Source organism: Ornithodoros turicata, chromosome 4 (assembly GCF_037126465.1).
Source record: "Ornithodoros turicata isolate Travis chromosome 4, ASM3712646v1, whole genome shotgun sequence".
Lineage (NCBI taxonomy): Eukaryota > Metazoa > Arthropoda > Arachnida > Ixodida > Argasidae > Ornithodoros > Ornithodoros turicata.
In genome coordinates this window covers 7813222-7833073 of record NC_088204.1, presented here as the reverse complement: position 1 = coordinate 7833073, position 19852 = coordinate 7813222, and the positions used below count along the sequence as shown (strand labels likewise).

General features: G+C 46.0%; 1 protein-coding gene and 1 long non-coding RNA gene across 3 annotated transcripts; one reads left to right on the top strand and one right to left on the bottom strand.

Annotated features, from left to right (window-relative positions):
- Positions 1-28: 28 nt before the first annotated feature.
- On the bottom strand, positions 29-17927 carry LOC135390902 (zinc finger SWIM domain-containing protein 5-like). 2 transcript variants are annotated; one of them, XM_064620875.1, is made up of 16 exons: positions 17531-17927; positions 14453-14561; positions 14231-14358; positions 13170-13313; positions 12933-13081; positions 12268-12418; positions 11930-12133; positions 11636-11869; positions 11324-11548; positions 10947-11081; positions 10492-10862; positions 9565-9809; positions 9331-9488; positions 8416-8582; positions 7718-7865; positions 29-5945 (listed from the first exon to the last, which is right to left on the bottom strand). In XM_064620875.1, the coding sequence occupies exons 1-16, from the start codon at positions 17895-17897 to the stop codon at positions 5146-5148; spliced, it is 3735 nt and encodes a 1244-aa protein (XP_064476945.1). In that variant the 5' UTR covers positions 17898-17927; the 3' UTR covers positions 29-5145. The 2 variants fall into 2 exon arrangements, with proteins under 2 accessions (XP_064476945.1, XP_064476944.1); XM_064620874.1 differs by having other exon boundaries at positions 11636-12133.
- LOC135390903 (uncharacterized) lies at positions 17002-17702 on the top strand. The gene is made up of 2 exons (XR_010421834.1): positions 17002-17064; positions 17127-17702. It is a non-coding gene; the product is annotated as an uncharacterized LOC135390903 (long non-coding RNA).
- Positions 17928-19852: the final 1925 nt, after the last annotated feature.

Below are 19852 nucleotides of genomic sequence, written 5' to 3'. Positions count from 1 at the left end.
CTTATAATGGCACGCTTTTACCTGCACGGCATATTTCAGCTCATTTTATTTCCAAGTTTCCATCACTCCATGCTTGTACATGCCACTCGATGGTAACACCTTAAATAATATTTGAATAAATAATGGAGCAACACAAAATATTGGCTAGATCCACGAGTCCAGGTGTATCCAATGTCGAGCGGTTTGTAAACAGTCCTGTCCGTCGCTTACTCACAGACGAACAGTCACAAAAAAGGTCACAATAAAGCCACGCACACGCAGGTGTCCCACTTTTGCACCTATTGCTCGGATATGCTGCACAAGGTTGGAGAGTCCGTCACAAAGCCAGTCGCAAAAGGGCTCAATTGACAGGCTTCGATGGGTTGGGTTACACACTGTCGAAGACATCTATGTTTTTTTCTGCATAGCCTTCTTGGTTGCTTTTTCCTGTACAAGTCTTGGATAATGTCTTGAAATAGGCAGTGGAAGGAAAAACATGTATGCTAGATATACATATGAACACAACAAAGAAAAAAAAAACTTTCCGATAAAAACATAACAAAGTACCAACCAACCTTTCATACACATATACAAGCATGCAGATGCACAATGCCCTTGAAACCAAAAAAAAGAGAGAACATTCTTCGTTTTGGTCAATGAAAGAAAAATAGAGTCATCTACTGCATCATCTGATCACTGTGTGTCACAGTATGTTGTGTGTCACAGCGCAGGTTTCACGAGAGCCGCTCATCCGCGAGAACATTTTGTGTCATGAGACTTTTTCGTGTTACAGAACATCACGAAACCTGCGAAGCGTTCAAACAAAACTTTAACCTCGTTGTCGTTCAACATGAAAGATCTAAAGGACACACAGCTACGAGAACTGGAATGATATGCCCATTGTGGAATTCAAGACCCTGGAATACATGAGGCACAAAAGTCTCTTCAACCTACTTAAGTTAAGTCTTAAAAACACGAGAAAAAAAGAGCCGAACCTGATAACCGTAGGAAGGTACGGCAGCGCTCGTGGGGTTTTCTCAAAGAAAAACAAATTACAGCAACTGCTCAAAGTCTTACGGAAGCTCAACTTCTTTTTCTTTGGCATCACACACGTTGAGGTAGGCATGACAAGTTTAGCATATTGTCTGCACTGTCCTAAAAAAATGCAGACGTCAAATTACGAGGTACAGCGGTGAGCAAATACTGAAAGAAACCCAGCCCAGAAATTCAACGTCATAGACACACTGCATGAAATGAAACAAGGCAAAATGAAATGAGGCTGACACGTCGAGTTACACACTTGCATTGAAGGTTTTTGCATTGTGACATTCTTGTCCACCGCAATTTTTGTCTTTCGACACACGCAGTCCAAAAAACACAGGCTCGAAAGCGTGTTTCAGCTGAAACGGCACTTTTTCAAAAAGCCACGTTCCTTTTGGCATCGAAATAGTGAGATCCCATGACACTGACTGAAATCTTGGCTCTGAGGCCGTTTCTCCTCTCCCAATGCGGGGCGCTTGTACGTACCAGGGTTTGCTACCGGAACATAGCAAACGCAGGTGCGACAGGATTCAGTACGAGAGAGAAAAAGTAACAGCAAATGTATACCAGTAGAAAGGAGATGTTTCGAAAGATGCCAGTTCATTAAATTCGTTTTGAGTGCATGCACACCATGTTTTCACCATGCTGCAGAAATGAGAGAAAGTTTTTCTTTCAAACACTGTTGGGCAAATGATAAGATAATGATAATTTTGTGCTCAAAATTGGAACAGGTACATCTCCTTCTACATGCTACAACTGGAAGCAGAAGTGCCATCCTTATATGTGATGGGAACGCATCATATACACAATTTAAGCAAAACTGGAACTTTGTGCTACGAGGAAAAACCATGACCTGAAGCTGTTCAACAAATTAACTAAACAAGTGAACAGTGTGGGTACAGCACTTCTCGTGTCTAAGTGAAATGAAATCAAATCAGATAGAATGGAATATAAGCAGAAATGCTGCTATTCCGGTAACAAACCCTGCCTATTGTGTACACCACTAGGAAAGCTGTCGACACACTTCAAGCATACCTAGGTGGCCATATCAACCGAGCTGTCGCACCTCTCAAGCAGCAGAAAAATAAGTAGTGGTAGTCTTTTTCAAAAAGCATACACGGCCACCCATAGTTCATGGCTGAACTATACAGAAGTAAAACAAAACTGCTACAAAGCAGTGACAGATGCGGACAGTGAGGCATTCAGCTCCACACCCTCAGATATGTTTTTGTCACAACTCCTCTACCAGGTAACTCTGCTAAGGGCTTTTGATACAGAACTGAACGTGCGACATGTAAAAAGGGCCATGCAAAGTCCAAGAGATCGTACAGCTAGTGGACAGACCACACAACCAGGCCGTGCAAGTAGACCGGACCGGACAATGTGAGGATGAGCTAAACGGGCGGGTTGAGCAAAATCGATGGCCCCACCTTGATCTCGAGGCAGGGGTGGGTATGGCTGTCGCACGACTAGAATTTGCAAAAAATAATAGGGATAAAGATTACCATTCGTGGCACCAAATGTGACATTTATGTGAAGGGTAGGTAAGTGCTCCCTGACAAATTTTTGTTTGTTTGTTTTTTTCCTTCCTTTTCCCATGCATCGTTGTGATGCCGCATCTGACAAGATAAGAATCAATGTGGGCTAGGAGAAAGACTGGAACAGAATGCAGATCAAGATATCATCAAGTATTCATCTGGTGCACAGGTTTATCTGGTCAAGCATATTACTTTGTTGTCCTCGCTTCCTTCTTACAATAAGTGAAAGCGGTCATCTCCTTATGTAGGATTATGTGGTGCGTAGAGCTTATCTGACGAGCTTATCTAACGAGCCAGAGACAGGTCCTGTGGGCAGTACTTTTTTAGTCTGCCGCTGCACAGGCAGGGTAGATTTTAATGAGGTAAAGTTGTAGGCTACTGGTAATCAACTAATTCGGGGAAATACTGACCAAATGTATGACATTATATCTGGTACAACCAGACTCAAACTGGCAAGAGCGGGTAACAAACAGTTCTTCTAGTGTCTATACTCTCAAAAGAAGCTACGTCAGCACCCTATTAAATTAGCCGGAGATCACAATAGCAGCGAGGGTTAAACTAAGACCTGCACCGCACTGCCTGGCTGTGTGTCCGTACCTCTATCTTCTTCTAAAAGCATTGGTCTCTGTGGCGTCTTTGGCTAAAAAAATGGTGTGCTTTGAGCTATGTACACTGATGCTGCACTTTTTCCTCTTCCCTTTTTGCATACAAACACACAGGCACACTCATCAGTTTCCACTATTTGCACTTCCACCCAGGGCCTTTGGCAAGATGTTTGTTGCACCGTCACTTACACAGCTCCTCCAAAGGTACAGGGTCATTTACGCCAGTATTGCAAGGTGTAACTCTGCAAGAAGAGTGGAAGACTCTGGTTCACTCTGTTGAAACATTACAGACAAGACTCACATTATGTTAACAATCACGGAGATTTCTTTTTGCAGTTTTTAACACCCAAAATAAATTCTCACGGTGAACAGTTTTATGGTGCAAATGCATTCGTAGGAAGTAGCTCATGAATCTTCGGAAAGTAAATTATTTATGGTGAACACCTTTTTCGCAACACTGTAATAGTCATAGATTTGGCGTGGATTATATTTTCGTGCCTCAGGGGCAAGCTTGAATTGATAAACCATTCGTGGCAACTTAAATTGCGAAAATTTGCTCATGGCCCTCTATGACTTCAGTGGTTTCACTTCACTGGAATTACTGATGATTCAGAAACAAGTTATGAATACAGCAGTGTCATATCTGGTATTGTAATTCCAGATTTTTACTTTTGCCAGACTTTTGCTAGGTCGTCCACAATGTTCTAACACAGTAAAAGGTATGTATCACCATTTGCAGCTACATAAATTCACGAATTTTTTGTGCATGCGAATAGTTCCACGTGAACAAAATGGCGTTTATGGTATCTTTCTGATGGCAACCGGCAAAGCTGCAAGCATGCTATAGGGGGCTGTAGGGCCACCTTTATTTTGAAAGTTTCTTAAATTAATTGAATTTGTCGAAATATATGCGCACTTTGCCATGCATACGAATTTTATCTTACTTCTTTTATGAAGCTACAAAGTCTGCCTCTGATATCTGAGCGCATGTAAAAACCTTGTCTTCAGTTCTTCCTGCACAGTCAAAACTTTCACTACTAACGTAGACCGTGTCGACACACATTTCAGAAGTGGTATCGGAGGCACTACAAGATAGCCGTACAGCGTTTTTCAACTTACGAAGTACACAACACAAATGATATGCACACTGTCAACTTTGCAACAGTAACCTAAACTCAGTATGCAACAACAGAACGAGACACAACGCACACTTAAAAAATTCAATGCCTGCTGTATCACAGAAAGATCGAGGTCATCTTAAAAAAAAAAAAAAGGGGGACTCCTTTGTCACTTAATTCATAAAGAACAAAGCACAAGACCAACAACGCTATAGAAACCAACACGAAACAACGCAATGAGATGAACAACACCAACACGGACAAAATGGAAATGAAGAGTCTTGGCACTAACTGAAAGTGAGCCTTCTAAAGTAGCACAAGACAAAGGTGGTTTTGATTTAAATTATGCAACTGGCACCATCACTTAGGCCGTTTTAAATTATTATGAATTCGACTCGTGCTCGTGAAAGTTGTGGTTCAACAAAACAGTGAAACTAACCTGTAACACGGGTATGGGGATCCAAAGGCAACACTGTGTGCCGCATACAAAAAAAAAAAAAAAAGTTCATTCGACAACATTTCGACAACACAAAAGTGTGCAGTGCAACAAACATCTCGTGGACCAACCTCTCAAAAGAACATTTTGTTACATGTGTTTCCCCTACTTGCACTCTTACAACACTCACCGCAAAATAGACCTTCGACCCACAAACGGAAAAATCAATCACCCATCAATCTCTGAACGTCATCCTCTCGAGGCGTGTGTGAGATACACGTCGAGATGGACAGACGCTAAAGGCCCCCAAACAGACCCGAGAATCCACGTCTTCTAAACCGCTCGATCGGCGAGGGCGCCACCGCTTTTCACCAGTGTCCCGCGGAGGAGGACCTCACAGAGTCCTACGCGGAACGTATCTTCCGCTGTCAGCCAAAGCGCTCTTTGACTAGATACATCAGCTTCTTCTTCCCCTTGTACGCAGCCTTCATGTTGTCCACCAGCTGAGCAAACTGCGCATGTCCGTCCTGCGCCAGCAGGAATGTCTCCCTCGCCTTGCCCAGAAACTCGATGAAATCGCCGTAGTGCCGCGGAGAGATGTGCGCCAGCCGAGAGTGCGTCGTGTTGACGTATGCCGCGATCGCCGCTTCGAGCAGGGGCCTCAGCGGAGGCTTGTCGAGCGACAGCGCCCTCACGCAACGACGTTTCGCGTCTAACGTCCCCATCCCCGGCGCCGCCATGGAGCAGCGCCGAAGTATGTCCGAGAGAACGGTCGCGCACTGAACGTGTTTGACAAGGAGCGGCACGAGACTGGCCAGCTCGGAGCGGCCGAGCGAGTGGGCGAGCGCGCACGCCCAGTGGATGTCGTTGATGGCTGGGTGCGCGTCCTGGTTGTAGGCGAGCTGTACTCCGCGGGTGGCAAGGACGGCGAGCTTGTAGGCACGGTGGGCATATCCACGATGTTCCATGTAGCGTGCGACGGTGAACAGTTGGGAGGAGGTCATGACCCCCGAGCCGGCCGCATCGACAACGATTTGGTGCGCCGTCTCAAAGGCGTAGGCGTCCCCCTCGCAGAGGGTGAGCGCGTTGAGGGCGCAGTTTGGGGGGTCTTTCGAAGCACACTGCAGGGCCAGGGTGCGTGCGCAAGATGACAACTCTTCCTGCTGGGCAAAGTCCAACGCCAGGCGGAGGATTGTGGCGTGGGACATGATGGTTGTTGCAACGGGGCCTAAGGGGTGACCAACAGACGAGTTTCGTTAGACGGTATTTATACGGCTTCCGATGTGACGGGGTAACTAAAATAAGTGATATATAACTAGAGCCTTAAGTTTTCGGGAAATATTTTTTTCTAAATTCGGGGGGTAAAAATCGGGTAAATAAACGTGTGCACTAAATTCGTGCGAATTCGGGTGGAAAAACTTCCATTACGCTAAAATCGGGGAGAAATCGGGCTCAGTTATCCAAACTAACTGTAGCGGTTTGGTACAAACGGTGATGTAACTGCATTTTTCTGCAGAACAAGTAAGTTGGTACATTCCTACAGACACCCGAGAGAGGGCAATTTGCCTGGTAAAAATCGGGGTTTCACCCTAAAGAGGCAACCTTCAATTCGGGGTGCAAATTCGGGGAAGAATCGGGTAAAACCCTAAAACTTCAGGCTCTATATATAACCAAACAGGAAATGCTCAGTGTTTACGAGCGTACGGTGAATTGCATAACCGAAAACGTTGCAAGAGCAAATGAGCCATGTATTGAAGTGTCAAAAAATGTAAAATGCTCGGGATGGATAAGACCTCCAAAACAGGAATCTCACTGGAACATACACACCTTGCAATAGCATAATGCCAGACAATATACAACAAATCTAACTGCTTATTCTTCCATGTACCCTATTTTCTCGAATATAAGACGACCTTTTTTTCTTTTCTTCAAAATCCCGTTTTCCAATGTCGGAGGCAGTCTTAGACTCGAATATCCACGCTGTCCACACCACAATGAGGTCAGACGAGAGGCGGGAGTGGGCGACGGGATTGGGCCAATAGCGCAGTGCGACCGGTACGACATGTTCTGGTTGTCAGCACCAGCTAGTGCAAAACAGACGAAGCAATGCAAATGGGGATATACTGTCATGACGTCGTCACTGCTGCATTTGATCGCAAAGTTATCCCTTTCGCCACTGAATGTGCCAACAATTTAACAGCGGCAAGGTGGTTTCAAGTATCAGAAGTAAATGTTATACCCGTGTCACACGGGCAGTCTTCAATGATCATTGAAACCAATGACCATTGAAAATGCGTGTAGTGACACACCAGTGTGTGACGTGTCAGGTTCCCAAAGAGTATTGGATTCAACGTTCCCCGACAGGTTGACACGTTACACGCTAGGTGGCGCTACACGCACTTTCAATGACGATTGGTTTCAATGATCATTGAAGACTGCCCGTGTGACAGGGTATTAGAAGATGGCTGAAACAACAGGGAGAGTAAAGAATTGCGCCAGCACAGTGGATTGTTGACACTCTGTGCGACATCCATAACGCGCTTGTGCACGCTTTTAAAAAGTATGGTTCGTTGAATTCTTTGACGGAATGAGCGCACGAGCTGTGGGCAGAGAGCGACAAAGAAGACAGCGACGAAGAAAGTGCGTGGTGATGAATAAATGGTATTGTGCATCGTTTCAACTGTTATGCTGCCTCCCATCTCCGTAACTTTTTTGTTTTCCAAAATCGTGTACCCCGAAGTTGGGGGTCGTCATAGGTTCGAGAAAGTACGGTAACCATCATTAGAACACAGTTTGCGTTTCTAGCATTTCCAATTTTATCCAGGAATCACGCTTTCTTAGATAGCTGCAAAAATTTCAACATTCACAAATTACAAATTGAGAAGAAAATTTTTCGAGAAGCATTCTCGGGGAGAGGAACACAGAGATAACTTTCGAATTCCAGGTCACACAGTACGATTGACGTACAGGAGCCTTAAATCTGCAGCAGCGGTTACACACCTGTGGCCTCGGTGGGTGTGAAGAACTGGTACCACTTCTGCATGATGGAAATCAGGGCTTCCAATCCAATCTCTGTGGCACAGGTCACCAGCCAACGCACCATTTCACGCCTCCGCCAGTTGAGTGAGGATAGTGTCACACGCATCACCTGCGTTCCGTTTAAAAGCTGATCAACTCGTTGGTCATTCAATTGATAAAATCTAGGCATGGGCCAACCAGTTGGCTGGTGAGTGTTTTCTTGTGTTCGTTTTGTTCACATTGCCCTGAATTGAAAGAATTCGAGCAGGAACTCTCATCACAAGTTTAAAAGTAATGTGGTTTTGCCCTTAATTGCGAACTTAGTTTTACACAAAGAACTCGGGCTTGAGAGTTTATGTATTTCCTGTGGCCAATGAACAACACGTTAAATAAATTACATTTAGGAAGAAGTACACAGGCATGTTTCCTCCTGAAAGTGAATTATTATTAAATTTGTTTCTCATTAAACGAAGATATCAAACTGTGCTTCAAAACACGTTTCAGTAGAAGTGTCTTTTCAGCCGAGTTTTTGAGCTTTTTTTTTTAAGGTAAGGATTCGAAGGATTTGAGATTTGTAAGATTCGTGGATTCGCAGCACCTTCCTTGGATTGAATTTGGATTTTAAAAATTCTGGATTCGTCCCATCTCTAATAAAATCAATCAATCGATCAAGCACATACCTGCAGGCCCAATTCAAAAGCGACATTGAGCAATGCCAAATGCCTGGGTCCACCATCGGGAGGCACAGCAATGCGGAAGGCGTCCTGGGCCAACTTGAACAACTGCGACGAGCTGTGAATGTTGCGCTGGGCTGACTTCATCACCGTCCGCAGACGCATCACATCATCTGTGGTGAGCACGTATCAGGTTATCACAGGGTAGGGTACACCCGTTTTTGACGTAGAATGTGCACCATTCTTATCATTTACGTGGATAGCACTTAACGTAGGTATTTAAGGAGACTGAAACATTAAAATAATTTATTTTACCGAAAGCAAGCATTCACATAGAGTTTCAAGCAAGCTTTCAACCTCATCAACTCAGGCCGCCAGGGAAAAGAACGAGAACGCAATGGGGAAACCTGACTCTACGTGAAAGGTTGTTTTTGGTGAAATAAATTATTTGAATGTTTCAATCTCTTTAATATACTTATTTTATTCACTTGCGAGCACTGGACTTTTCCCATTTTTGCCTCTTGGATGACACTGAAGAAATTTCGCGTAACTTTTTTAATATTGGCTTAAATTTATGAAATCAGTGAAATTGACTGAATATTTAATTAGTAATCTTCTCCCAATTCTTGACACAGTATTTAACTAGTAAACAATTAACGAATAAAATAGATAAGTTTGACTGAATTAGAAGCCATCGAGGTAAATCCTACTCCCGAAACCTCGCAGATCTATCCTTAAGACAGCCCTCATAACTTAAAAAGAAAAATTATCTATATTTATTTAATTTATTATTATTATTATTTTTATATTATATATATATATATATATATATAATTTTATTTTTATAATTTTTTATAAAATTTATAATTCACACTCGCAGTACTCTTTCGAGGCAGAAGGGGTGGAATAAATGGGACGTACCTTTGGCAGCGGAAAGCATCGTGGAAGCAAGCGCACACTGCTGCACTTCGATATGTCCCAGCGTGAACCAACGCGGGTACCGGCTCGGGTTTCCCACGGGAGCGTTCATGCTCGCCACCGGGTCATCGGGTTCGTCTTGATTTTCCAGGACGGGTAACCTGACGGATTGAACGAACTCCGGTCACATCTCGTGTCCACAAAACGCACCAGAATCGTCCAGAAACGTGTACTGACCGCATGGCTCGCAATCCTACACTGTACGCGAGGTCTCCGTCGTAGGGTAGTAGCGCCCCGAAGAGGTAGCGAGCGAAGGTGTGCATGGGTACGCTCTCCGGGTGGGCCCCGCTTCCGAGGCCACTGTAAGGCCCTCCCTCGAGCAGAAGCATGGCCTGCTTCCGCAGCACCCCGACCAGGAGGCCGTCCAGCTCAATGTCTCGCAGGCGCGCTATGAGACGTTCCTCCTGACGGCAAGCTTTCTCCTGCACAATGAAGGGATCGTGCTTTAAAAATATACCGTTTTGCGGCAAATGTGCTATTAAAAGTAGTGACGAAAGTGCACCAGTTCACATAGGCGCTGAATTGCATTAAATAAAATGTGCGAGACATCGGTCCAAAAGGCCTAAGAGACAGCGAACGGAGGTGTCACACACCCTCCTACGAAATTTGAAATCTCTAAGAGGAGACCAAACAGAGGCCCATCCACACTGTCGCACTTTTTGAGAAGATGAGGGAGACGGAAAGTGTTAATTGATGTTTCTGTCACTCATAAATAGCCAACGACGAAACCAGAGAATACAGCTTCTTTTTTGTTGATGTCAACGTAGCGGCATCTCTCATCCGACGACGATAACTTTTTTTACTCTACAGGTTTTCCCGGCGATTTTAATCCAGGTGCCAGCTAAATCAATCCATGCCCCATAAAGTTTGCATGGCACGTGGATTAACTTAGCTGGCACTTGGATTAAAATCGCTGGGAAAACCTGTAGTGGCCCTTTAATGTGTTTTGAAATCACAGCATGCGGAACCTCTATGTAACTTCCCTAGTGAATGCGAAGTACCCAGGCAACTTGTAGGATGCAACCATGCCTACGCACGTTTAAACCCTCATCCCCGTAGAAGTAACCCAACACGTTATCAACCGATGCCGGTCGCCGTAGTCACCTGAGCGTAGAGGCCCGGCGGCATGACTCTCTGCTGGCCAAGTCCCATAAGCGCCGCCTCGACAGCCAATGAGAGGAGAGACTCGCTGCGGTCACGCGACCCCGGGACTGCGACGTGGCGGTAACGTGGGCGTTCGCGCGGATGAGACGAAGACGACGTAGAGGAAGACGCTCCGTTGTGGTGAGGGTGGTGGTGAGAAGAGGACGATGAAGCGTGCGGAGCAGCGGCTGCTGCGGACGAGTTGTTGTTGTTGTTGCTGCTGTTGTTCCCTCCCCCACCCCCTCCTCCCCCGTTAGGGTTGCCTCCTCCACTCGAAGTCCCCTGCGCGCTGGACGGGTTTTCTTCCGTCGCATTGGCTCCGGGAAAGGTTTCTATAAGGACGGACAAAAGGAGTATATGTTACTGAGTAAATACGCACGTGTTTAGAGTACGAATGCCGGAGCTGCAGTGCTCACCATAAAAGTACTCGAGGTGTTTGCTCTCAGGCACAAGGGAAGCCTCGGCGAGGGTGTCAAAGAGGGAGCCAATCGGGTTAAGCGGATGTCCCACCCAGCCCTCCGAGTTGGAATGGCCAGAATTGCCTAGTAAGCCTGTCAGAAAAGAAGAAAGTAGACCGTTTCGGCCTGTCATCACGACAAAATGAGCCAGAATCAAGATGAATGTTACGGGCTGTTACCCAATAAAAGTTCTGGCACGGGATAGGCTTTTATAGAGTAACACCCCGTAGATATTTGATGCCCTAGGCTTTTATCCTTGCATGCGACAAGGTGACAATCAGATCTGCGCTGTGTTGTCCAGAAAACAAGATATCTCAAACTGCAGCGTCACTCACTCGAAGATGACGACGAAGAGGAAGCAATGGGTGATTTCCTGTGATGATGATGGTCACCCCTGGAAGATGGTCCCCGATGCTCCTGCTCCGCCTGCCATCTGCACTGCCACTCGCGCTGCTGTCTCTTCATCGTGCGCACAACAGCAACGGCCAACCTTAGCGCCTCCTGCTGGTAACCGTGAGAACGCAATGCCTCCACCCGCGAACATGCCATAGGAATGGTCTCTGCACGTGGTAAAGAGTTCCATGCGTTGGTCGTGCAGCTCTTACGAGAAGAAACGTGTTGACCGCTAACGAGAGGTGACATTTTACCGTGCCACAAGGGGTAGCCCTGAGAGTTGAAGTGCCCGGTGGAACCAGCCAGTTCTGGGTACGCGTCGTGCGACAGGATGAAACGCAGATGGGGGTCGTCCCACGAAAGAAGCCAAGCTTCCAGGGCGCGGTGGAAGATTGACCGCGGCTGCGGAGGCGCCGGGCCGCGGTCTCGACGAGAACGCTGCCTCCTCTGATCCATGACTGCCCTATGCCCTGGACTGCGCATACCACCTGAAATTGAGTGAAGAGGTTGTGACTCCAGCTCACGCGTCCCTGTACACCAGTATTCACCTCTCCCGCCGCCTTCGTCCTCGGATGAATCCGACGAACTATCGTCGACGACGAGCGGTCGCCTTCCGCTCGCGCTGGGGCGGAAGTCCGCGTCTTCCAACGGACAAATGTGCATCGACGACCAGCGCTCGAGGAGCTGTCTCCACTGCTGCTTTTCAGCCGTCGTGCAGTGAGGATTCAATACCACGCATACCCATAGTGTTCCTGGAAAAGTAATCGAACAAAACCGTCATGGGGGGTTGCGGAACAACAAAATGGTTCGCGGATCAATAAGCTGGGAAGCGACGATTAATTAAACAAGTCACCGGGAGACGCGTGATTTGTTGTCGTCCATTTACCTAGTTGGTCCCACAGTTGACGGCACTTGTCCGTCATGGGTGTTCCCTGAGCCCTCCAGATGACGAGCCGCGGATCGGCGAGGAACTGCTCGGTGATGAGTCGAAGCATGCGTGCTCCATTCGAGTCTCTCGCTCGCAGCATCTCTTTCACCTGCACGTGGTTCAGAATGTCCGCGATGCACATAGTTGTATTCTCACGTGTCCCATTTAGTAAGTTTTGTACGTAAGCATGCTATGCTTGGGCAAGAGCTTAGGCAAAATTTGAGCAGGATCCTGCTGCTGACCAAAGATTGAGTGTGTCACCAAGGGAACATGCCTCTGCTGCCATGGACAACACATAAAGGTTTCTCATCAAGCTTAAAATCAGTGTGAACAGGAATTTTCCCAGCAGACCCACACACACACTCCTAACACCCCCCCAAAGATCTTACGACACCCTTGCACCCTACAAAATACTAGCCAAAAAGGTTAAAAAAGTCAGCTGATATAGGTGTCACACACACTAAATTCCAACATCCCCTACGTGTAGAAGATATATCCAGAGATTCCTATCTTCTATGAGAAACAGGGTTGTGGCATTAGACGGCTAACGCAATTTGGTGTTAAACTGAGGAACAGTTAAAGGTCTACCTATTGAATATACACTAAGTGAAAATGTTTATTACCTTAGAAAACAGAGCATTGAGCTGCTTGCTGGCCGAGTAATATCCCCCTTGAGACAAGTATGCTCGAACTTGCTCGCTCACTTGCTCCTCGTCCAAGTGCCAGCTGTGATCTTCTTCCGCAGACGCACCCGCCGTCGGGTCAGGAGCTCCTGTACACAAAAAAGAAAGAAAGATGATGTGACTCTTACTAGTACCAGTGTATCTCTTATGCTGCTCATTTGACAACGCAAAGGTTACCTGCAATGCGGTTGATGAGAGACCGCGACTGCAGGATTTCGTCCGCCAGCCTTTGAGCCGTGGGCAGCACTTCGGTGTGATGTTCTGCAATGAGATACTGCAGCAACTTCTGCAGCTGCTCCCTGTCGAGCTGCAGGAGTGTTTCTGTAGGAGATAAAAAGGGAGCTCAGGATTCAGTTCAATGTAAGAAATAGTTGCCTGCATGTACCATGAGAGTAACGAAAAGTTACAATGTCAGTTTTACCATAGAGCTGCTTTGAGCTATGGGAGCTTTGTTGCCAGAAAGTAAGTGAACGCTTCTGAACAGTTTCGATTTCTCCTCTCTCGACCCGTAGTTCACAAAGCGTCACGGCAACGCCACCTGGATACAGAAAGCCTGCGCGCTTGTCGATGTGACGTAACAGTTATGAGTCAGCCAATCAGGATCGTGTTTTCAACGGCCGTAGCCAATCGTGAACATGCTTTCAGCAGTCGTGGCCACGAAGACAAACCACCGTCGTCTGCAAATTGTGATTGAACGTCCCAGCGTACTAAATGGGAAAACTTGGAAATAAAGCACAAAACGGTCTGAACCTTTCTCAAAACTGATTTTCTAGAATGAGTCTTGCACTTTTTGTCTAAACATTTAGGTTTGGAGGTTCCAGGTGACCTGCAATCATTTGTGGATTCTTGAATTTGCAGAACGGTGAATTGCAGTAGCAGACGAATTCTGACTCTTAATTGAAAGAGGGAGAGGAGGCAATGCAGGCTTTATCTATCTAGGTGGTGTCGGTCAAGGTCAGAGAAAAAGAAGCACAAACACGTATTCTCTCCCCCAAGTGATAATAAGCTCCCCCAAGTGATAATTTCTTGAAATAGTCTATTGTGGTTGGATTCGGCATGCTATAAGTTGGAGCAAGCTATACGTGGAGAAAGTACCAAACTCACACTTGGCATAGTAATACGTCGAAAAGGGAAAAAAAAGAAAAACACTGTCAAGGAGCCCGCGAAGAAAGTATACTTGAAAGTATACATAGTAATACTCGAATTACATCATGAATCGTAGTCCAAGTTTGTCTCACCTGATATGGGAACTCGAAGACGTACGCTGTCAGCATTCCGGATACGATAGATGGCCAAGGAAACGACATGCTGACACCAGAAAATGTCATGCGTGTCACACGTACACGTCACCGATGTTATCTTGCACCTGTTTCAACAATGCCATTAGTCAGTACCACTGTTACAGGTGCAGCGATGACGACAGACCGAGCATCCACCAGGTATCCCACCACTCTACCCACCTGTCGAAGCTGATGGAGATCCTGTACTTCCGTTCAGGCTCAGCGGGATATCCCGCTCCAGGAACATTGGGGGTCTTTGGCGTTGTTACGGTGCCACTTAAGTGAAAACCTGGAAGGGCAGCAAGAACAATGTTGGCTCAAGACAACAGATGGACAAAAGCTGACAGCACGACGTAGTGGTGCTGCAATGATGTTGGATATGACTCTGGTTAGTCTGGACTTGATCTGGATCCAGACAAATCATTTTTATTTCTGGACCTTTAAGATATGTTAATTTATTCTTTAAATATACACTCCAGCACAGCAACATAAGAAACGAGAAAATATTCGATGTTTCGGAACCAGGCCTTGTTCCATCATCAGGATGATTTGGCTGTGATACATATCCATTCAAGACTTTAAATAACTTTCAATGATAACTTTAATAGCATTTAAAGGTAATGACTTTTTTTGTTAGTAACTTCCGGTTTGTGTTCTATCAAGCCAGGAATTACGGACAAGACTCACTGATTAAATTTTATCTTATCTCAAAACAGCCCTCAATCGCCTTTATCTCGGTCACACAGCCTTGTGACGTCAGTCAACTACGTCACCGTGAAACCGAAACTGAGCCTGCAGTTCGTTTGTCTTTACTTATCTAAAAAACTACGATGCTCTGTTGGATGAAATTTTGCATGTGACATCAGGACGTTGGTCACAGTAGAATGCAACTCACTGAAGAGAACGGGTCACGTATTATATGCAACTATTTGTGACAAAGAAATAGCTTCCTAACAACAAATGGACCGTGTAGTGAAGACAAAATTATCAGTCCTGACAGTTAATATCTGACGGAACATTTTTATTTGGTTGTGTTCCCCGTGAAAACAGATGTCAACAATAAACTTGTTAAATTTTATATCACTGAAACGTTTTAGTACACAGCTACAAACACCAACTATTTATCAGATTAAAGTGGAAAACGTAGTGCACACAACGTATCAGATAAATAATTATATTCAACATCAACTCACGAGTTTTACACTGTAAAACCATTTAATGTTTGCGAACATATAAACTGTCGCGGATTTGAAGGGCGTGTGAAAATTCGAAAATTCCGAGGAGGAATTCACACTTCCGGAACTGCGCTGCAGTCGCAAAATTTATACTTTCACAGTTGGTTGTACTAAGCCTCTCGGACCACGGATTTTAGCACCCAGAATTCGCATAATTTAGTTGCCACGAATATAGGCCCCCTGCCCGAAATATTGGGGAATTAATGGGTCGCACAGTATATATGTGTCTTATAATTTAAATTATAGCAGGAACAAAAGATGGCTAGTACGGAATTCAAGCGACACGTCAAACATTTATACAACACATTACTTGCAAAATAAATATCCTCGGAATACCACTGTAACATTTATGACATGGAGACAAAATATATTTGTTACTGTCACATTATCAAATCTGTCACATTCACCCTTGAGCACATCGCGGGAAATTGCCAGACGTCGTCTGCTATTTGATTTCCTTTTTTATCTGTTCTATTGGCACACTGTTTCCTTTCCTTGCCAGCCCCACTGCCCATTCCAACCCTGAGAAGCCACCTCAACAGTTCCGATGAAAACATAGCCAAAAAGAAATCTCATAAGTAGCAGGGCCTGGGTGCCAGCACTGGAAAGCAACCAAGCGCGTGTCTGTTATTTCCCACCCGCTGGCTGCCTGCTGGAATGACGCCGCTATCTCAGCTATGACGAAGAAAAGAAGGAAAGAGAAAAAGAACTTAAATACCGACGAGAAGAAAAAGTTCTAAGAAAACTTACGCAACGGCGACGAGCTATTGTGCCAAATTATACAACGTCCGAGCAAATAATCATAAGCAGCACCTCGCGCACTTCAAGCGCTCTAGCTAGCAGACGATAAATAGGATGCCAAAAGTAAACCCGGCCTGAACAAACACCGCGCTAAAAGCACGAGACGCTGCATAACACACCTATCGATTGGGCTACATTACATAATACAAAATTCAGAGGAAAAATCTTTGTGTTTTTGCTTGGCGTGAGGGCATTAAAATCCCACTGCGTGACGAAGCAAGCCTGTTCGCTGGCGTGTGCCAAACCCTATAATCTATTCCGAAGCCTTTTCCCTGATTGCCATTTCCAGAAACTGTGTTCTTATTTCAATCAACTGTAGTCGGAGATGGACTATATTCGTATTTCCGAACATTTTTCGTCGATTCAAGACGATATGCTTACATTTTAATGAGTTCTGCCGAACACAGCGAGCCAGGCCTAAGTGACACTTGACTCGCGGATGAGGCATCGACGCGTTTCCAAACTCGCGGGCCGTCATCCGCTTTTTGGTCAAAGTACTCGCGTCCGATACTCGCTCGGACAAACTCATTAAAAAAGGGCATCATCTACGAGGCAAGAGATAGAAAACGTTGTTTTTCTCTAGGCCTAACGCTTGAGGTTGTCCAAATAAATTAATAAAAACGACAGGATAGCACGCATCACTGATGAAACCGACTGTAAACTGATATTCCCCTTCGTTTGTCAAGAAACGACGACGAAAACCTGTACGGAAAGCGCTCGTGAACTTCTATCCCATAGTTTTCATTCGAAAGAGCGGTGAGGTTCAGTGCAGGTTCTGCAGTTAAAGCGATCACATTGGTTTGTTTACTAATTTTCAGAGGCCCGCACCCTGGAAGCTTCCAATAACGAGCAGACACACCCCGGTGCAGCCCTCAGTTTGCGTCAGTGCTAACCTACGAGACAGAACAGTACAAATGTGTAAGATATAAAGCAAAGTCGGGGAATGTGATCAATAGTGATCTGGAAACGGTTCAATTAAATCGGCGACACCCTGGGCGAAACGCTCAAGTCCGGAAGGCAGGCGTCGGTCGCAGCCGGAAAGGCATGCGGGATTGCCAAACTGCGTGGGAATCACGTCGTGAAATTTAATATAAACACTGTAAATATCACTCAGAAAGTAAGACGAGCCTGTGGATGCGACTCGAAACCTACCACAGTCAGCAGGATAATGCGAAGGCCCATTAGTGGCCTTTGTTCGGCGTCAGCGAGTCTGTGTACTCACCTACTTGCAAGACGTTATCGACACAACCGGCCTCGTAGAGCTTCAAACCTCGGTAAAATGGAAGCTTTTGGTAATCACCACAATTGTTTGAGTCACTTGATAACGAAGAGTACATGCAAATATCCCTTTCATTCCTCGGGAACGACCAATAAATAATCCTCCGTTGCACTGGTTCAGGTATCCTGTTGTAACGTTCTTCGATGCGTTGAAATGGGATGTGCTGCGCCACAACTTTTGCACATATGTCCAGTAGGCTCTCTGGTCGTCGATGTCCGAACAGTTTCGGATCAAAATTTCGCAGTCTTTCGCCTTTTTGAAAGGAACTTCCACCCACAAAAGAACAGGACGACCGGAGAGCCGTCGCCATGTTTGAAACATCTGATATAAGCCGGCCCACGGCGCATGCGCAGCTAGCTTTAATAACAATACAGCACCTGCGTGGTATTTACGGAGGACGCACTATGCTGATTCCGGGGCCACGTAAAGAGGCTCATTCATCACGGCTGCAGCATCGGATCCTGTCAGGAACAGGGATAAATCAATGGGGCAATTCACATGTTTTTCATTCAAATGCAAGGCGCGGTGTGTACAAGTTGCTGTCATTCCAGAAGCTACAGAAAACGATGAAATATGTCACCTCCGGCCAAGGTGGCGGCACTTGATGCGTCGTTTTGCGTCAAGGCTTATGAGAGCCAGGCTTTTCCGTCAACTACATGAAGCCTAATTCCGACAGGCCCACTTTTATTTTCGTTTAGCTTTGGCGGCTCGTTTCGATCTGGCGCGAGGGCTGACGGAAATCGTTACTTCGCATGGCATTGATCCTATTTTCCGCCAGCGGTTACTCGTGTTCTGTACTGACATTTTGGCTTTATTAATGAGTTAAGAACTGGAAATAGAAGAACACGGATAAAATCAGCCACGACGTCATTAGTTTCTCTGTACGCCGTAGTGACATCGTTCGATTCTTGCAGGCCAACAGCACAGAGAACAGAAGACTTTAACACAAACTGAAAAAAAAGAAGAACTAGCAGACGACACATCAACGCGTGCGTCTTTTTTTGGCTGTGAAAAATGACCGTAAATGGCGCTAGGCCTAGCTGCAAGCATATCCGTATGTTTTCACTGTATAAGCTTCATTCTTCAAAGGTTTTCCAACGAGATAATGTTTTGCCAGCAAAGTCACCGTATCGGCACGAATTCATCTTGATTAGCGGCTCTAAGGAACAAGTGTGTTGGCCGCAGGCAGCCGCGAGAGCTGTCGCAAAAAGAATGGACCCGCCTCCTTCAAGTGCCCCTCCCCCCTCCGGCGAAAACTATGCAGCTTGCGCCCTCTCTGGAGAATATTTATATACATAGAAAACAGAAGGCTCGATTTGTTAGAGTACGGAAGCGTCGTGACGTCACTTCAGAAACAGGTGCACGTGTCAAGTTCCTTTGCTCACGTCCCTACTGTATATCTTGTACTTTAATGGTCACAAACCACCTTGAAATTACACTTTCAACATTGGTTTCATTACTAAACTCTTGAAGACGCCAGATGGAACACATTACAAACGAGTCGTCGCACAACATGGCGGCCAAACAACCTATAAGCTCCGCCTCTGCAGCCGTACCCTGTCGTCATGGTAGTACCGTCAACAAGAGCAGACGACGCGGCGTTGTGCCTTGCAAACCAAGCGCGTCGATCGACAAAGTCGTTTCGGGAGAGGGCTCTCTTTCCTGCGGGTAAAAGTGGACCGAAGGGATCTCCGGGTGAAAGCAGTGGCGCCTGTTCTCACGTGACGTCATGCATGGATATTTCCCTTGCTTTTACGCCGAAAGAATTGTTCCGAGAGAGAAATTGCTGAAAACCCCTGGGCCTCCTCGCTCGCCGAGGGGCGCACAATCTCGCGTTGCATGCATGCACGAGATGAAAAGCACAAAGCAAGCGAAGCGGCTGCACGCACAAATGTGCTTGAATACGCAGGCGCAGCTTGGTCGTTCGAAACTTTATAGCTGAGCAGGATTATGGAGCAGATGAGATCCGGGAGCCCCGGAGCGTGCTCGAGAGGCCGCCTTCCATGAGATTTTGCAAGCAGACGATGGACGCCACTGCTGTTATCTCTAAACTGAGCGCGTCGTAAGCCTGTTACTCCCTTCTTCCGTATCGGTTATAAGGGGATTTATATTTTTGCGTTTCGAAAGCAAAACGCCTCCAGCATCTTTCGAGAATGCAGACGGAAGATAAACACAAGTTCTCTCTCGCCGAAGAAAAGGGAAGAGGTTGGCGGTCGGTGGCGTCCCCCGATGTCAAGGGCGGTCACTGCCTGTGTTTGGTGAGAG

Bases quoted from the DNA above. Each gene is read 5' to 3' on its own strand.
- LOC135390902 (XM_064620874.1), bottom strand. From the start codon at position 17,897: ATGGCGACGGCTCTCCGGTCGTCCTGTTCTTTTGTGGGTGGAAGTTCC. The intron at 12,134-12,267 runs GTAAATGGACGA...TTACTTTTCCAG, and splicing joins TCAACTGTGGGACCAACTAG to GAACACTATGGGTATGCGTG. The intron at 11,082-11,323 runs GTGAGTGACGCT...CTTTTCTGACAG, and splicing joins CTCTTCGTCGTCATCTTCGA to GCTTACTAGGCAATTCTGGC.